Source organism: Falco punctatus (assembly GCF_963210335.1).
Source record: "Falco punctatus genome assembly, chromosome: 5".
NCBI lineage: Eukaryota > Metazoa > Chordata > Aves > Falconiformes > Falconidae > Falco > Falco punctatus.
In genome coordinates this window covers 53,770,887-53,794,152 of record NC_137584.1, presented here as the reverse complement: position 1 = coordinate 53,794,152, position 23,266 = coordinate 53,770,887, and the positions used below count along the sequence as shown (strand labels likewise).

At 35.5% G+C, this 23,266-nt stretch overlaps 1 protein-coding gene across 2 annotated transcripts in view; it reads right to left on the bottom strand.

The window, feature by feature from the left end:
* AHI1 (Abelson helper integration site 1) overlaps window positions 1–23,266 on the bottom strand; it is a 104,025-nt gene that overhangs the window by 17,827 nt on the left and 62,932 nt on the right. For both annotated transcript variants that reach the window (XM_080390105.1, XM_080390106.1), the window contains exons 20-21: window positions 7,621–7,679; window positions 2,172–2,237 (exon numbers count right to left, since the gene is read on the bottom strand). In XM_080390105.1, coding sequence (XP_080246231.1) covers window positions 2,172–2,237; window positions 7,621–7,679 — 125 coding nt within the window. The remainder of the gene's footprint in view (window positions 1–2,171; window positions 2,238–7,620; window positions 7,680–23,266) is intronic.

Sequence of the window (23,266 nt, the reverse complement as noted above, 5' to 3'; positions counted from 1 at the left end):
CTGTCTCAAGTTTTGCTAATGGGATCAAGGGTGGTGGGAAAGCAGCAGGAGAGGCAAGATAAAGGACTGTGGGATTGTAGAAATGGTTAAGAACATTCAATTCACTAAGATTAGCTTCAAAACAGCAGCTGTTAGTTTTATAAGCAATTTACTTGTGAAGCAAAAAGAAAAAAAAAAACACTTCAGACATTCACTTTCTTAGAACTGTTACACCACCTTCAGATCCCATTCCGTGTGCTCATGAAGCATATGTGTTCGAATAAATACTTCCACAGTACGACAGTTTCACTGATGGAAAAATTTAGTACAAAATATCATTGCAAGTTTTGCTCTGATCGCCCCACTTTTTCTTTTTCTTTTTCCTTTACAAATAAGGGCTTGCATATACAACTTTATAAATATCTGCCAAAAATAAATTTATATTCCATTTCACATAATAAAATGATTTGCCAGTGAAATACTTCTATACTTTTCTGGGGAAGAGTACTAACAGTGGTCAACACCATGCATACTACATAGAATACATTACCAGAAGCCTGCTTTCTACCCCAAATATGAAAATATCAAGTATAATTCTTATTTATTTCCCATGCTCTGTGAACAAAAAATCTGTCCTGATGAATTCAGAGCAGAAAAGACTGAAAAGAAAACAAGTGAACTGAAAGAATAAGGGAATTGCTCACTTCCCTCATAAGTGAAGAGTAAAATTATGACCTATTTTATGCAAAGACCATTGCTTCCCTACATATAATCTTCACCTCTGATTCCTCTATGAAATTGTAAGAGATCATAAACGGGGATGGTTAGGAGTGATAGGAGGTTATAAGGGATAGAAGAAGACAGCAAAGTTATTATAAAGATAGGGATTTGGAGAAAAAACTTTCTTTTTTATTACTCAGGCATGCATTTAAATCCTAAGACTGATTAACTGCACAGTGCTTTTTATCACCTGTGAGGTCTAAGTGTAAATATATAGCCATTGTCACTTGTATTTTCATAATTCCATGTCACCCATTAAACAGATTAAATCAGTTACAAATGAGAAAAGATGGAAATGATTCTATCATTGTAAATTCTATGTGGTAATTTGTGAGGTGGACAGCATCAAAGAATTAGCATCAGCACAGTTCTCAGTAGATGGGAAGTTTATCTAAATATACATTCAGTAATCCTGCACTTACATAAAGAAGCTAAACAATGTAATATTTTTTATTATAACGCTCCCCTCTGCATTAGGAAAGCTAATATAGTAATTACAGCTGATATTGATGATATAGACATATGAGCCATAGAATAGAACAAACTAAAACACACTGATGAGCATCTTGGAGAAACAGTACAGAACTGGAAGCTTGCATGGTCATGTCCAGTAAGAGGTGCTCTAACAGTGCTCAATTCAGGTAAGTGACAACGGTTGCCTTAGTACGATGAAAATCATGAGGTCACTTAAGGTTTAAAAAAAAAAGAAAGGAATACAACCCTAATTACTTGGCAGCATGAAAAACAGTGAAAGGCAGAGCAACAAACATTTCTTTTTGCAGTATCTTTTGTAAGACAATTCTGGTGTAAATGTTCTGGGTTTTGGAAAAAATTACAAAAATTCAGTAACATGGAAACACTGCCAACAAATAGCTCAAACTAATCAAGCAAGTCCCATTGTGTGTGTCCCCCCAGAAATAAAAAAAAATAAAATACAAATATGTCCTGTAATACAACTGGTTTAGCAAGCCTGACAATTTAGACGAAATGTGGAAATTGCCATTATATTCTCTGGAGACATATGATCACAAAATGACCATAAAGGGATACGGGAAATGCACCTCAGGACTCAAGAAAAATGTAGAACACTCACAATTATGCCCAGAGCAATTGAATTTCTTCTGTTGTGACATTCAAACATTTGTTAAGTTCTGTCTGGGTCCAAGTTCAAGAGAACAACAACAAAAAAAGTATCTATATTAATTAAAATTTGACAAAATTATTTTTTAAGAGTGATACAAAAATGGCAATAATGTGGATATGCTGGTTATGAACACGTCTGTAAGAATTACAAAATCTAGGGTAGCAAAAGAAATCCTTGGGATCATTCTAAAAAAAACCAGTGTGCTTTGAAAAGCTCAGATACAATGTAACAGGTATAGAAGATACTGTAAAAATTACATAATACTTACTGTTTCTTGCTCCAGTGGACAACTCCTTCCTCCTCTCACCCCCAGTGCAGTCAGGCAGTCATCACTCTAGAAGAAGAAATTATTTTAAAACTTTAATATGAAGTACTTTGATAAACTACATTTATGCATATTTTCATGTCTACTGTAAATGAATAAGAATTATCTGTAATAAAATGCTTTTTTAAACATGAAAAAGCAGAAGTGATGTTAAGCTACACTGACTAATATCAGCTATGTAGATCTTTTGAAAAAGATGTTAAGTTTTTCACATATGTACACTATACTAAAGATCACATGGGGGAAGACAGAGGATTGATGACTATGCTGTTTAAGTCTGTTTGCATTGCAAACACTACAGGTAGATGTTTGAGAAGTTGTTGCAGTGAATTTTACCTCTGAACCAGTATGCCAAAGTTGTCACTTTCATATAATGGAGAATTTCAGGTTGGCCTGAATAACCAATACTTCCCATTTAATTCTAATCGTTCTATCTTTACCACTTACTCTTCAGACTTCCAATGAAGTCAAAGGAATAGCAGGTTTCTAATGCAACCATTAGGATGGCCTTACACCTACAAAACTTGATTTCTGTCAATCAGTAGAATTCTTCAGTTGGATAAAGATTTAAAAGAGAAAAATTATGGAAATAGCAGACAAACAGCACAACAGAACAAAGGAAGCGATGGAAGTCCTTTGCTGGTGTTACTCAATTATTTTTCAATGGCCTATTTTTACAAAGGGGAAACCAGTTTCCCCGAGATTTTGTATGTGTGAAAGGATGCAAACTACAATACAGAATACAAATATTACACAGCAATTAAAATATTTTAGAGGAGAACCACCAAATGTGAGCTTTGTGAAGTAAACATTTCCACCTGTAACAGATGGTACCACTTTATAAACTACATTTAAATTTGAGAATTTATATCCAACATACTTCACCATTTTCCTGTTTTACAGCCCTTCCTTTAACTGCCTTTCGCATGAACTTCCTTCTCATCTCTTGCTTTTTTAAAACATATATCTAAAATGTACTGCTCCTTTTATTTTCTGGGTTTTTACTTTATTAGGATGATCCAAGGAACATCATTGCTGCAACCCTCAGCAGAATAAATGGCATTCTCTAGAACAGAGATTCTTGTCCTCAAATTGTCTTCCTGACTGAGCTAGGCTTATCCCATATGGGAAAGAAACCGCTGACTATCTTGAACACAAAGATTCTATCCAAGTCTCAAGACTGTGTTGATATTGCCGCAGTAGTTACAGACACATGCAGGTACATAAAGATGAACACAGTACAAAAGCAAACAGTTGCACTCGGTTCTTATCATCTACCAGAACATCTAAGCCTACCACCTAAAGAGTTCTGAATAATTATGTATGTACACAGGGAGGGGGAAGTGTAACTGCCTGATTTGATAAACAAATTTTGAACAAAGACCGGTGAAGCTGCAGCTCAGAGTATGTGGCTTGTTCAATGGTCTACTGGTAGTTCATACTGCCTTACAGGTTTCAGCTAATTCTCATTTTCCATTCTCAAGGTTAAGAGAACTATGCAGGCAACGTGCTTAGCCTGTGGGATGGGAGTGCCTCCTGTTGCCCAAATATGATTCATCAGAATTATTAGCAGTATTATTTAGGTATCTAGTTCAGGTACTCATATTGCCCCATTATTGTGTCTCAATCTGTCTCTCTTTTTAATAAAGCATTTATGTGCTCTCAAACACTCAATGTAAGAAGAGCTTGGAGAGAAGGAACTGTTTGGAAATAACAAGCTAAATTCCATGAGTCATCATGAGACTATGTTGAATGTTCTCAGACACTGTGTTAAAACTTTTCAGGCAGCAACAATCCAAAGGAGTTTCATCTCAGAGATACTCCAAGCATGTCACAGGCTGCACACACACACACTACCTCCAGCAGGACAGGGGAATTGCCACCGCTGACTACCACAAACACAGCTACTGCGAAGCAGCAGAGCTGCCTCTGGCATGCCACACCATTTCTCAAATAGTACCAACTACCAATTAGACTGCAAGTAACTACTGGCCTTTCAGTTTAGAAACACCTTTTGTCTTTTTTTATGTTGTGTCCAAGATTAAGCCACATTTTCAGGATTCCAAAAAAAGCAACAGACATACTGAAGTGTATGAATACATCATTCTTAATGCAATATTAACGTCTCCTTTTTTGAAATGCAAAATGGAAACTAGTTAATCTTTTTCTTGCATCAGAATAGATGTGGGGCTATAGTTACGTTCTGAGGAGTTGGTCTTTTTGGGAGGCAGGCCATCTGCGAGAAACAGGAACAAAATGCTTGCTGAAAAAGGCCACTGTGTCACACTGATTTTGGCTGAAGAAAGCTGTTAGGAGCTTTCAGGGTAAGAAACATTCCCAGAAGATGATAAATAGATCTAGCAGCTGATGCAGAGTTCTAAACCATGGAGTATTATACTGGTTATCTATGACTAACCCACTTACATAGCCTTGACATTTCTAACACAAAAACAAAAATGGTTTTAAGACACTAATACAAAAGACAGCATTGCAGGTAAAAGTAAACTGCTAAGTTGCTGTATCAGGTAGCACTGATTTCTGGTAAAGCACTAATTAAAATGTTTACGGCATCTTTTTAATTGGACAGTTTCAGTGATTGTGGTAATGGAGTTTTGCTCTTTATTCATGCAGCCACACAGGATTTGGGCATTAGATAGCATTCATTCCCTTAGAAAAAGCTGCACTAAGTAAGAACAAGTGATACAGTATTACTGCCTTTTCTGTAAAAAATTCAGCATTGCATTTCAACTACTGAACAAATAGATTTTAAATACCACAAAATCAAAGTTTTAAAAAAATATGCAAAACCATAAAGCCTACTGGTGGTTTCATATGCTTCCTCCTTATATGTAAACACATTCTTCATTGTAACAGAATAAACATACAGATTAACTCCCACTACTAATCAGTCATTAACTTGGAAAAATTAACTAAACTTGGAAAATAAGCTTTTCCAAGATTAACCTTAGGCAGACACTACATACACTGGTGTGAACCCCAATGACTGTGCATACCAGGCCAAAGCCACCCTCCCTCTTCTTCCCATCAGTGTCGGATTCAGCGACAGGAAGAACAACAAACATCTAGTTCTTGGATGCTGCACAGTGCCACTGCTTCTCTCCACTCTACCTCCCTGTACCTGCTATCTGCCAAAATGGAAGAGAAGCACAAGTGTTACATGTGCAAATACTCCAGTAAAGACACAAGGAATGAGTGTTAAAGCTCCTCTTGTCTATTCAGTAAATCTGTGCCTCAGTCTGCTATAGCCTAGGTTTTCAGACTGTCACTTTCTAGGGTTTTTTTGTTGTCGTGTTGTTTATTGGTATTTAGTTGTTTGGATGGTTGGTTTTTTTAAGGAGACAAACTAAGAAATGAACTTACAGTGCTCAAAAAATACATGACAGGCTTAAACGTGAGATATTTAAAACTCTTAAAAATTTTGCAGAATCAATCTGAGCTTTTACAGTTGCTCCACTATTTTAATTTTTCTTTATGAACCCAAGGGTTAGAAATTTACTTAATCCTCTCTCTCCTCAAGCATATCATGCAACCTCTCTACCCAACAATTGAATTTTTAAATGAAATGCTGAATAAGCTCAGACTTAGCATAAAATAACTGAATATTGTTAGCACCGTCATATTTCTGTTCTTGTTGTCTGGTCCAATTAATTGTTAACACAGTCCTAGCTCAGGACACCTAACTGTACAAATTGAGTCTATGGGAAACAGAAGTACAAGGATAGTATTAATACCTAAATTAAAATGATTCTAAAAGTATTTATTACTAAGAATAATGTACTCTTCTTTGGTCTTAATTAATCTGTCTGTAGACACTGTAAAGTTACTTCCTTAGGCTTCAGATGACTACAATCCTTATTTGATTACAGCCGTTCAATATTTAATGAGCATGGGAATCTATAAGCTGCCTAGAGCAAAAAACCCAAAACTGTGCCAGGCTGCACTTTATTGAAACTTGTAATGTACAAACAGAAAACAGAAATGCAAACACAGCTGCTGCAGTAAAGCCTACAGGGATAAAAAAGGAAAGAAAGGAAAAAAAGGGAAAAAGATCAATTTAGAAGCATGTGAAATACTCCAGTTCCTGAAATTATTCAGAACCTCTTCAACTATTTCATAATTTCTAAATATGCCTCTTTTTTGATATGTTTACCTGCACTTATATATATTACTGCATTTATAACAAAAAAGTAACAAAAATCTTCAAAATCTTAATTTAACCTTCTCAGAACAAAATACTCTAAATTAGGTGCTATTTAGTGTTTTCCAAAACAGTTGATCCTGTAAATGTTTATTGAGCTTGCTGTGATGGAGAACACTAAAATGCTAACTGAAAAATTTATATTTTTCCCTGAAAATTTTACATTGATGGCTAAAAAAAATGAAGATGTGAAAACAAGAACCATTTAGCCACTAACAAAACAGCAATGTAAACCTGTACTTTCAAAATTTCTTGATGTATCTTATGAGCCTTCCAGAACTCTATTATCAGAATCTATTAAATAAGGTAGGTCAAAAAACCCCAAACCTAAACCAACCGAAAACTGCAAATCCAAACTCTAAAACAGCTATAAATGATCCAAGTTAATTTATGCCCAATTTAACATTTTTCTGAAAAATTACAATTAGCATACAATTAAGACAGATTATTATATCATGGCATTCTGTCCCTGGGTGCAGGAGGATTAATCTCCAGTACAACTGGCCCAGCTTTCTAGAGCCACGCATACGTTCAATATTCAGAAGCACTGCTCATTCTTCCATCACTAGTTTCCCCATAAACCTCTGTGCTTAATCCAGGTTTATCAAGTGCATAGTTGGAATGAACGGCATTTACAGATTCTGTTGGATTTTTATTACAGCGTTCAGAAAATAAAGAAATAAAGAAAGGAACAAATGTCATTACTAGGCATTTCCAATCAATATTTAACAGATAAGCAATTAAATAAAGGATAGCTGTGATTTCACTTGTTACAAAAAGGTGAGGTGTGAGTAAACAATGAAAACATGGTGCTGCAAATGGGATTCGATTGCAAATTACTGTTCCAGCTTTCTCTCCCTACTTATCAATGCCTGTATTCTTAGCAGTACTCAGAAAAACAGGACTGTGATTTTAGCTTATTTTTAAACAACAAAAAGTAAATCATGAAAAAATAAAAAGCTTTTAATTTGCAGATATCTGATCTTGCTACCAGCTGGCTGCAGCAAAAGCTTATTTGCCCATGTAGACAATTTGCTTGAAGATACCTCTTTTGTGAATAAAGACAGGATAAAAAAAACACAACCACCTTTCTCTACAGTGAGAACTTGTGAATAATGACATTTTATAGTTAAACATCAATTTAAAAAAAAATGCAAAGACAGAATTCCTTACCGTCTGTAGTCTACCCAATAGTGTTCGGCTAAGAGGATTTCCTACTGGGCTGAAACACCCTGTGAAAAGAAAAGGCTGTGAATTTTCTGCTTGTTATCCTTTTCCATCGAATAAACCATTTTATTTTAAAATCATTATGTTAGCAGGATATGTTTGACAAAATTCTAATGAAAAGCAGCAGCATCTTTCAGTCACAACTATGCATCCTTCAGTCAGGAACAGTTGGAGGGTTTATTTAACTAACAGACCTGACACAAGGTTAACTAATCCAATATTTCCATTCAAATGATTTGGAGAAATAGCTCAAGCTATGTCCACATGCCACCTCGTGCTCAAAGCTGACACTATTATCTAGGCTGTATTGCTTTTCTCTTCATTGAATTTCTGAGTAATGCATCCAAAGTTTTCCAACAGAAATGATCCTTCCTTATTTTATCTGAAAGAATAACTATGCCTATTCAGTAGTTCCCTTTGATCATCTAAGTTCCTATCACAACACATCTTGCTGTTTATTTTATTCACTCTCTACACAGTGCATTTGAACAAGTACTTGTAAATTCTTTTCTTTTTAAACTATTATGTTAACTACTAAGCTCAGGAAAATCCTTTCATCATCTATGGATTTATCTTTTTGTTATTGGTCTCCTCAGCTGTATACTTAAGAAAAAGTCCTAAAAAGAAAAGATACAAAAAAATCTGAAAATTGTTGAATATGACAGTGAAAAATGCTACTGCTTCATTGGAGAACAGTTTCTCAAGTATAGAGATGCCAGACAACACAGAGTTAAGCTCACTGGATTTTCTCTGTGAGATACTACATCTGAAACAAGTTTTGTTTTCAAAGAGTAAGTTCTGAAAACTCATTTTCATTTGCTACTCCAAATGCCTACTCTTGAGGAGTCCAGTATCTGACTAAAGAGGACTTTTCGGGTTCAGATTCCCATGTACTGGCACAGCTCCACAAGGAAGCTTGCAGAACTCCACCTACAGTATACTTTGTAAAGCCTAGTGGTTTTCACTTTCACAGGAGATTTATTAATAAATGTTTAATCATTAAGATATTTAGATATTTCTAAATATAATAAAAGCTGCAAGCTCAAATAATCATAGTTAAACAATGCTTCTGCAGATCTACATGTGAATAATTTTGTACTTGTGAGAAATCCTAAGAGCAATAATGGATTTTTCAATTTTGTGATTCTTAATTTCAAAGAAGCTTGTACAAATTCGGAAATACTTCATTTTCAAAGCTTTACTTCAATTTTTATTATTTTTCCATCTCTTCATCTCTTTTCAGAAAAGGAAAGAGACAAGAATAGAAACAGTTTCTGAATTCAACCCATAGTTAAACATGGTAGACTTACCTTTTTTCAAGTAAGCTATTTGCTAAAACATTTGTTAAGCACTGACACCAAAAGTCAGTGGGGATATTACTCCTATTAATACTGTTACGTACATAATCATACAAAACAAGTTACAAAACAAGCTGCTACAGAGATGATACTACATATGGATGTACTATTGCATACAGTATCATATAATTTCTTTGATAAAAATACCCCAAACTTAAAACCAATAAAATGTCTGCATGATAAAAAAATTTCTTTAGACAGCTCAATATTCTACCATAGGATTTTCAATTTGAGCCTTTTAGTGTTTTAGCCACTTCACACAAACCCATTCTAAGACAGAAATCATATAAAATATATGATAAAAACAATTGCTTTTTTGGAAAAATATTCAGACTTTAATTTTAATAAACAAAATCTGTATTTCTGTCAGTAATATCACTGACTTTTCTTGTTCTCCTATGGAAAAGACGTATTACCTCCAAGTACTTCTGGACTGTATGTTTATGTATGTGAGTATTCCTGTGCAGTCTATAATTTAGCTGCTTGTCAGATGATAACTTTATTGTTAGACTGATAGCACCAATTAAGCTTCAATACAAGGTAGTGTAGACCTGTTCTGCTGCAAGCATAGGAAAGACACAGATGTGTAACTCAAAGATACAAGGTGTAATGGACTGAATTCTAGCAACTGGCAATGGTTTTGAGAGAGGTTTCCATGACTCGAGCCTTCTTCCAAAACACGCAGGAAATTCCTGTTACCTCACTTGAGGGGTAAACACCAAATAGACCACAGCCCACGGGTCCAAATATTCTGTACTCCACAGAATCAATACCATTTGTTCATATTAATCATGCCTATTGGTTACCCTAAGCCAGTCTTTAGTTAACTGTTAGTTGTTTTCAGTTATCAAGCACTCTTTTAGTAGCTCCTACATTCAGAACACAGCATTAAAAACCAAAAAACTGTTCAGATCTTCCTCATTCACAAAACAAGGTCCATTCAGTAAGCAAGGAAATATCTATCCCTTCTTTCTCAAATGAAGCAATAAACTTTTAAAGCAATTTTACACCGCTATTGGCTTGACGTGGTTCCATGCTTGATGAAGCATGTAAACAACGCTGAGCAGGTGTGACTAACAGCTTCAGCAGTGCTTGCTTTGGTTATCTCTGACACAGGCTGTGCAAACTTTTCAACTACTGCAGTGAGGTACTGAAATTGAGGTCAAGATTGCAGAAGGGCATTTTCCACTTGATCCAAAACCGAAGTTTACAGGACACTGTGACCTGTTAGGACTCTCACTTAGCCTGCACTTATATAATAAAGGTCATTAAAGCCCTTGTAAGGTCAAACCTGAAAAGAAAACCCCACTGAATGCCCCGGTTAACCTAGACTGTCTTATCTCAAGGATGCTTCCAAATCACTAATGGAGAAGCATTTTTATTGATTTACAGAGTTTACCTTAACTCTCTAACAACCTTCTTAACAGCATTTGCTGTCTTCACCTTCAAAACCCTCTATGTCCTGAGTTTACCTTCTCTATGAAAGCATTAACATTTGGATTACTGTATTTCCTATTACTCTGCATTGATTATTCAGCGGTCTCCTTTATATGGAATTTTACATGAAAAGAATACATTATTTCTAGAAGAACCTACTGCTAATGTCTAAATGCCATGTTAGATGGTCTCAAAATGATAGATGCTATCGCTTTTTTGTCAAATAATCAAGAATTTTCACATTGACACAATTTAACAGCAGGAGAGCTCTTCTTTATGGTCCACATAATCCTCTAGCTACAATTATCTTGGGAGCCCATGCATGTGCTGACTTTAGGTAAATGCCTACCACAGAACTAGTATCTTTTGAAAACAAGTGTAGCTGCCTGCCTTGAGAGAGAGTCTGAAACTGTATTATTTTCCTGTACAATTTGAGCAGTGAACTGAAAGTCTATCCTTTCTGGGTCAATTCTGGCAATATATTCTCTGTCAGTAGAACAGCAACTAAAGACAGAAACCAAGTAGTTGTCCTCCTGTCCAAAATATGTTTGTAATACCAAGTTCCCAGTTTTGTTGCATGCTTTCACTGAAAAACTGCCCCCTGCTTCAGATAAGCACGTTAGTGCGATCTGATCAAACTCTAAATAGTGGCGCTGAAATACACAGGAAGTAGATGAGTTCACTTCCAAGCAGATTAGACTTATACAGAAATTTATACAACAGCAGCAACAATGCTCCAAAATAGCACTTAAGAACACTTCCTTTTAAATAGCAGCATCTTAACTATTATATTTTTTAAAATTAACAGCAAAAGATACAGAAAAGGGAAAGAAGTCCTTGTAGGGAGTCGCATAATTCCACTAATACCCTGCTGGAGCGTCCACGATGACCTAATATTAAATGTTTATATGAAAAATTCTTCTTTTAATAGAGGCTGAGAAAACATTTCTTAAAGAATTTATGTTTAAATCTTCAAAGAAGGCTTTTTCTCCCTTCATGAAATTGACAATTTATTTTGACATTTTTTGACAAATTAATTCTTTGACAATTTTTGACAATATAATTCTTTAATTAATAAATGTATTTGTGCTTTCTAACTCTCCCAAGGATTCCAGTCTCACAGAATCTACAGTTAATGAAATAATCCAAAAGTTCATCCTGGAAAATCCTCAGAAAAATCACAGAACACCAAACAAACAAATACATAACTAAGAAAATTGCAAGAAGTTCATATTCAGACATTTCTGTGATGAACCCCTCTAAAGCAAGCAGAAAGGAAAATTAAATCTTACTTATTCCAGTTCCACATTATTCTATTTTTAATTGAGTTTTACTTTAAGTTTACACTAATTATTGATGTCTAAAACCCCCACAAACAAATCCTGAAATATATGAAAATAAACTATGCCTCTAGGAAATGCTATTTCTTATTGCAGACATTCTTCTTATAATTCATATTGTGGCCTCTTGGAACTGGGCATAGTTAAAATACACCCAAACAAACAACAAACACTGGGGAAAAAAGTCAACTGATAAATGAATATGTGTATAGGAGCTCAGTGCTTTTCCTACTCATCTTCTGTGGCTCTAAAACTGTTCCTGTAAACAGAATTGTTTTCAGCACAGTCACTTATTAAAAAGTATGACCTTTGAGACCAAAAGAACTTTTAGTACGCAGTATAATCTCCTCTTTAGGCTTCAAAGGAAAGTTTTGAGTTTTTTTTTAAATTAAAAGCTTTCAGAGCAGTATTACTCAATTCTTTCTGCAATTTTATTTTTCAAGCTAGCTATAATATAAAAGAAAGAAGATAATTTTATAATGATATATTAATCTTTTCTCAAAGGCTTTCTCCTTATAACAATTATGCTTTAAGAGATCAAACAGAATTCATTAAAAAGATTGTTTATATACTGGGTAAGAACCTGTTTTCCTTTACTTAAACACTGGATCACAAATACTTTCAAAACCCACCACAAACATTTTCAGATGCAGTTCACATAAAATTAAAGGAATGGATGCATCCACTTAAAACAAGTGTATCTTTTTATTTTACCAGCCAAACAGATGTGTTACTAATATCCAATGCTGCAGGTAAAAATTCACTTCAGATTCTGCTCTACATAACTTAAAATAGCACCTAGGATTCTGAACAAATTCCAAATCGAACAGGAGAATGGATAGGACCAATGTGTACTGAAAACTGTTTCAGTGAAGTTTAATCTGTATCACAGCTTTACAACTACTTTGGAACACAGTTATCTGAAGGCAGAGCAAGAAAACTACATTCAAAAGCAGTTCAAAGTGAGACAAGGAACAGAGTATTTTTAGCATTCTTTATAAAATAGGGTTCTCTTTGCAACTAATACGCCACCAAAGGAAATGGTTCTCTTGAGAGCCTGTATCTTGCAAGACACTTAAAATGTATATTCTCAAAATAGATGGTTCTCACATGCTATGTTTAAATGTATATACAAGAGTGCTGTGATGGCATCACTACTGAATGCAAAGGACTTCCACAAACACCCATAAGACTCTTGCAATATAATCTGCACTGATAAAGGTCTACTCAGCATCTGGTGAGCCCATGCTGTTACCAGCCTTCTCCTTGTCTTTTCTCCACTTTTTTCTTCTATCAGAGCAACTGGAAAAGACTGAACTATCTCCTCAATGTTGTTCTGATTTTCTAAGTGGGATTCCAATTTGTTAACCTAAATCAAAACACAAAATGTACACGACAAATAAAATCCCTCTCTGTTTACTGTCTTAATTTCTGTAAGTTATATACAGAAACTTCTGTCAATTTATTTTACCAGTTGGATATGGAAGCTGTTTTCATGCTATATACACTTTAAAAAATGAGAGGAAGGGAGCAGATGGAAGGAGTAGAGGGCTTAGCTCTACTGCTGCCAGATGTCACTCCTCCAGTTAGTGCAGCGAGTGATCTAGATGGCAATGACAAACCAAGCCAAAAATACCCCCACCCCCCAATTAAGCCAAAACAGAACTGTGCTGATAAGTGAAAGAGTGTAACTTCTTTGTTTCCCTTCCCCATCCCCATTAATATAATGAAAACTTGTAAACTAACAAAATGAAGAACTTATGTCAATAGATCAGGCTGTGATTGCAATTCAAAATACTATTCTATACAGAAAAGTCTGCACAGAAGAGTAAGATTTCCATAAAAAGAGTATACAATATTTACCTTTTTAACCAATTGTTTACTAAATGTTGGTATTAAAAAGCTATCTAGAAAAGTAACTCTGGGGAGTTACGAAATTCAGTACCATGCAGTTCCACACATAGCGCTGCTGCTTCTTTCACACCAGCATGTAATTTTCCAGTAGGTGCCCCAACTCCAGGTATTAGGAAAACTCTGGCTTCTCAAACTGTGATTCAGTCACAGTTTTCCTAAACTGAGAAAGACAACTGATCTATCACGCTTAAACATACTAACTTTCTTATCCAAGGACTGGTACAGTTGTCCCTAGCTACCGCATCTGGCTGTCTCCAATTCTCCAGCCCAAATGACCCACGTACACCCTTGCTGCAGAGCTAAGTGAACACTAGAGCAGTGGAATGGAGCAAGGCTTGAATTCACACCTGTAGGTCCACAGTAAGATACCTTCACTGTAACAGCAGCTAATACCAAGCCTCATACATGAGACCTCAGAATCAGACAGCACTAACACAAAAAACCCCACTATGCTTCTGGCAGTGCTATTATCCCACAACATAATTATATCTACCATCAGCCAAAAGAATGCATAGAGTTATTCATTCAATGTTGGCCATTATTTTCATTCCTCGCTCAAGGTGTACAAAGGCACAAACATGTATTTGCTCTGAATCTTAGAATAATGTTCCACAAGGAACTATGGGCATAGTCTGTCACTGTGTTTTAAGAGAATACTGTTTCACACAAATACATTTATCCTGTACTCAGGCACAATGAACAGGCAGAATTTGGCCCCTATTTACAAAAGGTATAATGAAGTAAAAACTATTGCATCACAAAAACAATTAAAAAATCCAACTTTTTAATTAGAGATTAAAATCAAATACATTTAGCAGCCTACACACCCACCTAATTATTTCTGAGTAATCTTATCAAATCATCATCTTACATTTTTCTTGCAAATGTTAAGTTTCTACAGTACCATACATAAACAATGCAAGTAGTAGCACATGTCCCAAGCATTCTTTTGAAGTAAAGAACATTTATTGAATTCATGCTAATCAGGAATGTGTTAATTTATGACAACCTCTAACATTACATCATAATGGCTGTAGATACAACTGAAAACAAGCAGGGGTTATAGCATCCAGTTGTTTCTTTCTACAGTGTAAATAGTACCTCTACAGCAAACATCAATAAGCCTGCATATATATCATCAGCATTCTGAAGTAACATTGGCAATATTATTTACAAGTTCTATATAGCAGATAAAAAAAGATGTAAGGCAAATGCAGACTATGATGCATACTTTGTATTAATAAGAGGTATTTTTATTCTAGTGCTGTAGATATCCTGAGAAAGTCATTATTAGTTTTGCTAAGCTCACCACAACTATTTAAAAGCAAGCAAACAAAATTAAATTTAAAAAAAAACATATTTTGTATTATATTAAATATAGTTTGTGGTGTTACTCTATCAAAAAATACTTCATGAAACATAGAAACTGCAGTCTCTTAGAGTTGTGGATGACCAGCACTGAAGTAGCAACCTTCACTTTTGGGTTTGGTAATATTTGTGCTTCTGCATGAACCTACCCTCCCTGAATGAGAGGAAACAGAGCTCTTAAGCAGCAGTTATGCTTATCTGTTTCCTAAAAATACGTAGTACAGGTAAATTCTGTTTAGTAATACAGTTAACTGCTATGTAATACAGTTACATAGAATTCAACTCTGTAACTCTTGAAGTCAAGTATCTACTGACTTCAGGAGGTCTACTCACGTCTTCAAAAAAACATACTCAACTAGGGATAAAAGTCAAAGAACGAAAATTATCAAGGAAGGAAAACAGTAATTTACTCCCACAAGTGAAATTCAGCAATGGCTAGATACCCACAGTTACTTAAACCAAATTAGCCTATTACTCTACAAATGGAAACTTGTAAGTAAGAAACTATGTTTAGTATACCACAAATACTTTCCAAAATCAGCCATTAACATTTTTGCAATGCAAAGTTGTCTCAGCTAAGAAAAACCAGTCAGTTACTGCATGAACACTGATTTTCTATATTACCCAGTAGCCTTAGAATGTCTTGACCAGAAAAAAAAAAATAGTAAAAAAAAAAAATTTGTAACTGCTTGAAGAACATAGGTAGCTTCTTCTAACATTTGCATTCAATGAAAAATAGTATCAGCAACATCATATGCAATCTGCTGGAAAAAATACGTCAGCTTGATATTTCAGGTCTTTACCATGACCAGAATAGTCACTAGTTTGTACCTAACCTATCGTCTCCATTAAATCAGCACTTTCAGCCAGTACTGAATATTAATTTTAAGAATGTATTACCAGAAAATTCCATGACATTGCCAAACTATTCATATGTTATTAAACCTGAAAAATGCAGGACCATTGGTAGACACTAAATCAGGAAAGCTTTGTAAGAATTTTAATATAGTCTAAAATCAAAAGAGTAAGAAAAAAATTCATAGCAGATACATTTATTGAATTTTCAGAAATACAGGTCTATGTCTAAAATACATTCCCAAGTTTACTTTCCATTTTGTAGTTCTGAAACTAGATTGGTTAGATATTTCATGACAATGTTTGTGTGATGAAACCAACCTACCACATGTGAGTTTTTGTGCATGCACACTTCTGGGTTTTCAGATGATGAACAAACTATTCTAAGAAGAGTTTTCTACATATCAGTGATCAGAACATGTATGAATAAGTAAGTCCTTTCTAATTTGTTTCCAACTGCATATGAAAATAAAATAATGGCCTGTAGCTACTTTGGTAACAAAATATGAACACACTTCCTTGTAAATAATATATAACACAGCACTTGAGACTAATATTGGTATCACCCATTAGAGCGGAAAACGCACTGAAAAGTCAAGCCCAACATTAAAGCAACACATTGCAGATCCAGTTCGGTACAGATTTCACTGATGTTGATTTTTCACTGATGTTGATTTTTCGATTTCCTTCACCTACAAGGTTCACAAAGTTTTCTGGAATGCAATAGCATCCTGCTACTACTTTTATGGCAGTGGATTTTTAGAATGCTTTTTAGAAAGTATCACTATTCCTATGCTCTTACCCTTTAGCCACCAGTCAAGCACAGTAGCAGAAGTGACACTAGTTATACAAATATGTACATACCAAATGTTATGCTACTTTGGAGAAAGTAAAAAAGATGAATTGGCCATTAAGGGGGCTGCCTTCTAGTACAGGAGACGCTAATAGAAAGCTTGAATTCTCACTCGATAAAGACCTGAAAAGCAATCTGTTTTAGATGGACTTTTCCTTGGGTCTTAGGTGGAGGTTATGCAAAAAATAAGCATAGAAAGGAAACTGTTTGCAAAGAACACCATTAGGAGGCAATACTCCCTTTAATTTACAAAGTGGCACCTTATCTGAGGAGAGGTAAAAGACAGAAAACAAAAGACAGGCAGGTTCATAAAGAGAGACTGTGCCCAGCTTTGGGCTAAGACCACATTTTCAGAACTCTGGATACCCTGGAGAGGACAGACTTCTCTCCAAGGTTCAACCAGCAACACAAATCACTGCAACTAGTATTAGAATAAAGCAAGACTTTACACTTTCTCAGCATCAAGGCGGCAAGTAGAAGTTACAGCCCTAATCAGTGAATTTTTGCCTTAATTGTACAGAGATTTTATAAACAAGAATATTTGCACAGTAAGTCTAAAGATGTAAACAAACACATTAATGAAAATTAAATTCAAAATGAATAAACAAATACCATTTGACTAAATATTTTCTATAGTATCATGAAACACAATTTGGCTAAGTACTTACTGTACAACACAAGAGCTTTTTTCACATAATCACACAGGTAGTGCCAAACTGATAACTGTAGTATTTTAACATATAAGCTTAGTTACACCATCCATCCTATCTGGTTTGACTAACAGCACTCGCTAAAAACGCTACTAACTATGCTCATACTGCATCTCCAATGACCCAAAACCCACAAGAAAACAGCAACTGCTAAGTTTTCATACCCATCAGTAAGATAAAAAGGATTACTGAGTTCTGAATATTCAAGGACAAGAAACTCTTCCTCATAGCTTATTATGAAAGCAACACATTTCTATACATTATGCATTGTGAAAGACATCTAGGTTTCTTTAAAACTGACTTAATTGCTAACTGGTACAAAAACATTTGCTTCTTCAAAAGGACCAAACAACTGTACAAAACACAGAAAACTGTCTAGTAACACTCTCAAAGTTTGGAACTCTCAAAGCATATGCCTTAACAGCCTTGTTCACATAAAAGCACAGAGCTGTTAAATCTTCCTAGATGGCTTCTGCACATTTCCATGAGCCAAATTATTAACTCAAGAACAAGTGATACACACAACCCTTGACACACCTTGTTATCTTTGCAGGATTCCTGGAACTTACCCTGAAAATTATTTGTTTTGGTAAGAAAAGCTGATTTGCAGGAAGATTCTTAATTCAAACCACAATTTCAGTTGCTGAAGATCCTTTACACATGAGTAGACAAAAAAGGATGGAAGTGTCCTTTATGCTTTTTAGCAAAAGGAAAACAACTTTCCAATAAAGTACTGTTATCAAGGTACACGTGATGTGGCATACTATATACGTGTATTAATAGGGCACTACACTCCTGATTTTCCGAACAACAGTAGCACAATTACCTTTCTTCTGTTGGTTCTGCTTTTTATAGATAAGCAGCCAAATCTGAAGCAAATTGAACTTGTGGACACAAAAGGTGAAAAGCTACCATTAACTAATCAACATATAGTTCAAAATACAAGTTCTGAATATGTTTCCAAAATGAAAAGTTTCAACAGGACGACTCAGAGTCCTTAAAGGAGATAAATACCACCTCAATTTTAGCTTGTACCTGGCTCACAAAAGAAGTTCTTCAACTAGGAACGTGCACAATTCGGAAGTTATCAAGAGCTCAGCTACAACAGATTCTCCTAAACAGGCAGATGAGGCAACAGACCTCACTGATATGTACTGTGAATTGAGACAGCCTGAAAAAAAAACCTTCAAGGACAAGACCATCCTTTTTTATTAGAATGAACACTGCTTAAATATGCTTATCTACAAATGAAAATTCAAAGATGCAAGGAGCCAGAAAACAAAGCCTGAAAATAGCAGAAAGCACGACATCTTACGAAGTGGATCTTAGCAGTTACAGTCCTCACTAGAAAATAAATTTAAAAAAAAGCTAGTGGAATTGCTTCTTATGCTCTACTGGTAGATAATGACAACCAGAAGTTTGGTGAAAGAATTTTTGAAACAATTTATCACACCAAAAGACGCTCAACATAGATTAAGTAAATTCCATTTTTCTATATTCTATTCCTTGGCATATTAGCTGCATAAGTTTGCTTCCTCTGACCAGCCAGGCTCTGAATGGATTCCAGAAAGATCTGTATCAACATGTCACTGCAACACCCTTGAGTTATCTTGAAAAAAACCCAATCAGTAAGACACCAGAAGCTAGCATAGATGGCTGAAGTAGAGTCAGTGGCCCTCTATTCAAAACAGAAGATACTGACAGGATAGGAAAAGGGGATACCTAGAAACATATGGGGTGCAATAAGTTAGAATAAATCTTCAGATGATGTAATACAGTTTCAAATACTATCTGTTACACAGTCTGAGTAAAAGTCTTCTGCAGAAGGACTGCCTAGTACGCCAAAGCAAAGCCTAGAGTCAAGTGAGCAGGAAAAACTAACAAGTTTTTTTGAATTTGCCTGTGTGTCATTCAGGTCTTTTTTCTCTGGCCAAAGTAGCAAAAACTGAAGAAACTAAGACCTATTTGTGAGGAGAAAAGATGAGGAAGGAATCTGTGCAATCTGTTCCTTCACTGGAACATGCCATAAGGTTGCAGAAAACATCCAAACACAAGTTTTCAGGAGCAGAGTTTTAAGGCAATTCTACCACCTCATCTGAAGCCAACAAGCAATGAGTCACAGTTCTTTACAACCTCCAGTGAGCAAGAAAGCAAGCTAATAGAGAGAAGAAAGGCTCCAGTGAAGCTCTCATTTCATCTGGATCAAAGCAGCACATTGAGGCCAGCTCTGTAAATAATACCAAGTCACTAGGCTGTGTGACAATAGCAGTGTGTAAGTTACACACCCACAGAGGCCTTCACTTCTCTGTATGCGCTTCCTGATTTCTTAATGCTTTCCCAAGCCACCATCCTCTATCATTAGTTTCTACGTGACCAACATCATCACTATCAAGCTACACTGATACCACAGTCTATTGCAGCGCATACTGTGGACCATAGATACCAAAAGTTAATTTAAAACATGTTATATTAATAGAATGAATCATGTGAGGGAAGCTTGCTTTCACTGAACTTTGTGCTTCAGCAACATGGGTAACAACTGTTGCTTAGGAATCCACAAAAGTTTAGTTGCTTAACACAGATAAAAATCTATCTACAAAATTTGTAAAGGTTTTTTTAAATAGTTGAAAAAGTACGTATGTATGTATACGAAAAAAGGAAGGATAATGCCTTTTAAAAATACAGATTTTTTTAAATGTACTTGGGGTTTTGGTCACTTGTCAAAACAGGAATGAAGTGAAAGGACCTAGGTCTCCTCTTGGGAGAGGGAGATGCCTCCCTCCTGTGCACCATGGCCTCTACTAGGCCTTTTGCACAGTCCTCCCAGCTCCTCTGGAAATGACAGGAAAAGAAGAATCTGAACAATACGATGCATTATTTTCTCATCTTGTTCACTCATGTTGATTGCTTTACAGACATCATCCTTGCTGACCTGATGCTTCACTGCACAGGCCTTGGGCAGAAGAACTATTTCCACTTCTGAAACCAGCTAGAATTTCATTTAAGCATGCACTTTGTCAACACTTGCTGCCTTGTGGCTCAATAGCTCAAAAATTACAGACAAGCTCAGGCTGAAAACAGTTAACAGGACCTCTCCACTTAGGAATTAGGTTGGTTTAGGATCCACACAATTGAGAAAGTAAGGGCACACTCAGGCCAAATCACTTTTGGCAGAGTCTTTCCACAGTACTACGTCACACCCTGATTTTGCAATCCATATCCACTGCTGCCAAACAGAGAGTAACGCTTCACTTAACCCACACCCTTGTATAATTTGGTCGAGAGTACTTCCTTTAGCCTGAAGGCACAGCAGTAATTACCCTAGCATACACCAATTTCAAGTAAATATAAATGGTGTTTCTTCTGATAAAGTTTTTGGAATCTTCAAAGATTGCCGTTATTGTGTTCTCTATTTAGTGTAATTTTTAGTGAAATATTTTAATTAACTTGCCTAGAAGAAACATGAAAAGGAACATATAATAAAGGGACATGTGTATCTTTGATCTCAGTATAAACAAATCTAGCAAGTTTAACTAGAAAATACAAACTCTTCTGACATTTACAACATCTTATCAATCACGTAGAGGAAACTGGATAACCACCTTTCAAAATAGAAGAACTAGATTGTCATGAATGTTAATGATTTTGTCTCTTATGTCTTTCCTACTGTGTTGGAACATTTTTGCGGTTAGATGAATCTCTACAGCTTTTGTTTTCAATTTAAAAAAAATAATTTTTACTATTCATTTTATGAATGTAAACACTTGCCTCTTCTACCTTAAAACAAGGTCCTGTATTTGTGCCTTGAGCCAAAACTCTGACATCGGCAACTGATGTTGGTGGCACAGTAAGGCCACAGAGCTCTGCCTGAAAGGAGGCTGTAGGCAGGTGGGTGTTGATGTCATCTCCCAGACAACAAGCGATAGAACAAGAGGAAACAGCCTCTAGTTGAGCCAAGGGAGGTTTAGATTGGACATTAGGAAAAATTTCTTCACTGAAAGGTTGTTCAAGCATTGGAACAGGCCACCCAGGGAAGTGGTGGAATCACCATCCATGGAAACGTTTAAAAAACATGTAGATGTGTTAGAGGCATGGTTTAGTGGTAGGCTTAGAAGTTCTGGGTTAATGGTTGGACTTGATGATCTTAAAGGTCTTTTCCAACCTAAACTATCCTATGATTCTACGACTCCTTCCCCTGAAGAACAGCCCCAGCTGCATGTAAGTCGTGGTAAGGGCATTGCTGTGTCCTGGTACTCTGAACTTATATTTACTGCTGAAGTCAGCTGCAAGGTGGAACAGCTCAGAGATGGCTCTCATGACTGAGCAGACGGAATAAGATCAGGGAAGTTCATGCAAAGGTTGGCCGCAGGTGACAACTGAGCCGCTGTAATTTATCTTCACTGAAGATACTGAGACACAGTTTCTTTAAAATGTAAATGGTATAGCAAAATAGCTTATAAAAGAACCAGAAAGGCATTAAAAAAAGCAGTACCTTGAAGGATGTTTCTGTTGTTTTAAAAGAAAATTAACTCTTGAGAAAAATATTTTTAAAGTTGATTTTTCAGTTCTTCCATTCTGCTATGAGCAAATAATAACTACAACAAGGTTTTATTTTCTTTCTCCTTTCTCTTACACTTTTCCCCTAAGTAAAAGTGAAGAGATACGGATATCTTAAAATGAATGACCATTTTCCCCAAGGGAGGTTCCCATTCAAATTAGCACACAGACATATATATGAAAAAAATTAGATGTAATATTCTTCTGCTTTTGTTAAGAATATTTTTACCTAAATACAGTGTAGTTAAGTAAGTTCACACTTGCTGAAGAGCTGATTAATGCTGTTTAGCTGGTACTTTGTCTCTGGTCAGTTCTCTTACCCTTTTTTTGAAAAATAAAGAGAAACCCTGGTAATTGGATCTGAAACTTAATCTGTTATCATAATTTCTTTGTGACTATGCAGTGCTTTATATTTAAAGTAAAGCCTTGTAAAGAATGGAAAAAAATTATCTTTGGTTAATAGGAGAAAACACAAAACCAGAATAATATACTTAAAAAACTAGGGACTAAAATCAGCCAAGTTTATTAACTTCAAAAGTACTAGTCTTCTGCACTTTCTCATAACAATTTTCAAACATTATTATCTAAACTGGGAGGTTGTGTTTAAGTAATCCAGCTTCCAAAAGAAGGAAAACATACATACTTGATTCAATCAAAGAGTTAGAAGCAGTTGAGTTCTACAAATTATAGCAACAATGAGAATTCTGCAGTTGTATTTAGAAGCTTGTTATCAGAACAAAAAGCAATTCATATGTCTACATTTAGGAATGCAAAAGAAAATTATAGGCAAAATTCTCCATTTCTTAGAACCACTGTCCCACTAAATGAAAAGGCCACATGTAAAAAAAATAATTCCATCCCCATAATGTGAGAAGAATTCTCTTAAAAATTTTTTAAGGGTTAAATTTCTGAAAATTGTGTCAAGCAACACCAGTTCTTCAAATACGTATCAGAGCAGGAAAACGCCAAATTGCATGAAAGCATAGAAACATAAATGAGAGGTGAGAGAAGTATTAAGCACATATTTCTTTCATCTTAATGCATGTTCAACCTTTTCAAACACATGATAATGTACTGTAAGTAGACTGTAGGCTTGCAGGAACCTAACCATTCTGGAAGTGTTTCTTCTCATGTATTCTTAGGCTACTTTGTATTTTGGCAGCACCTCTACAGGATATACTAATAACGTTCTATATTTCT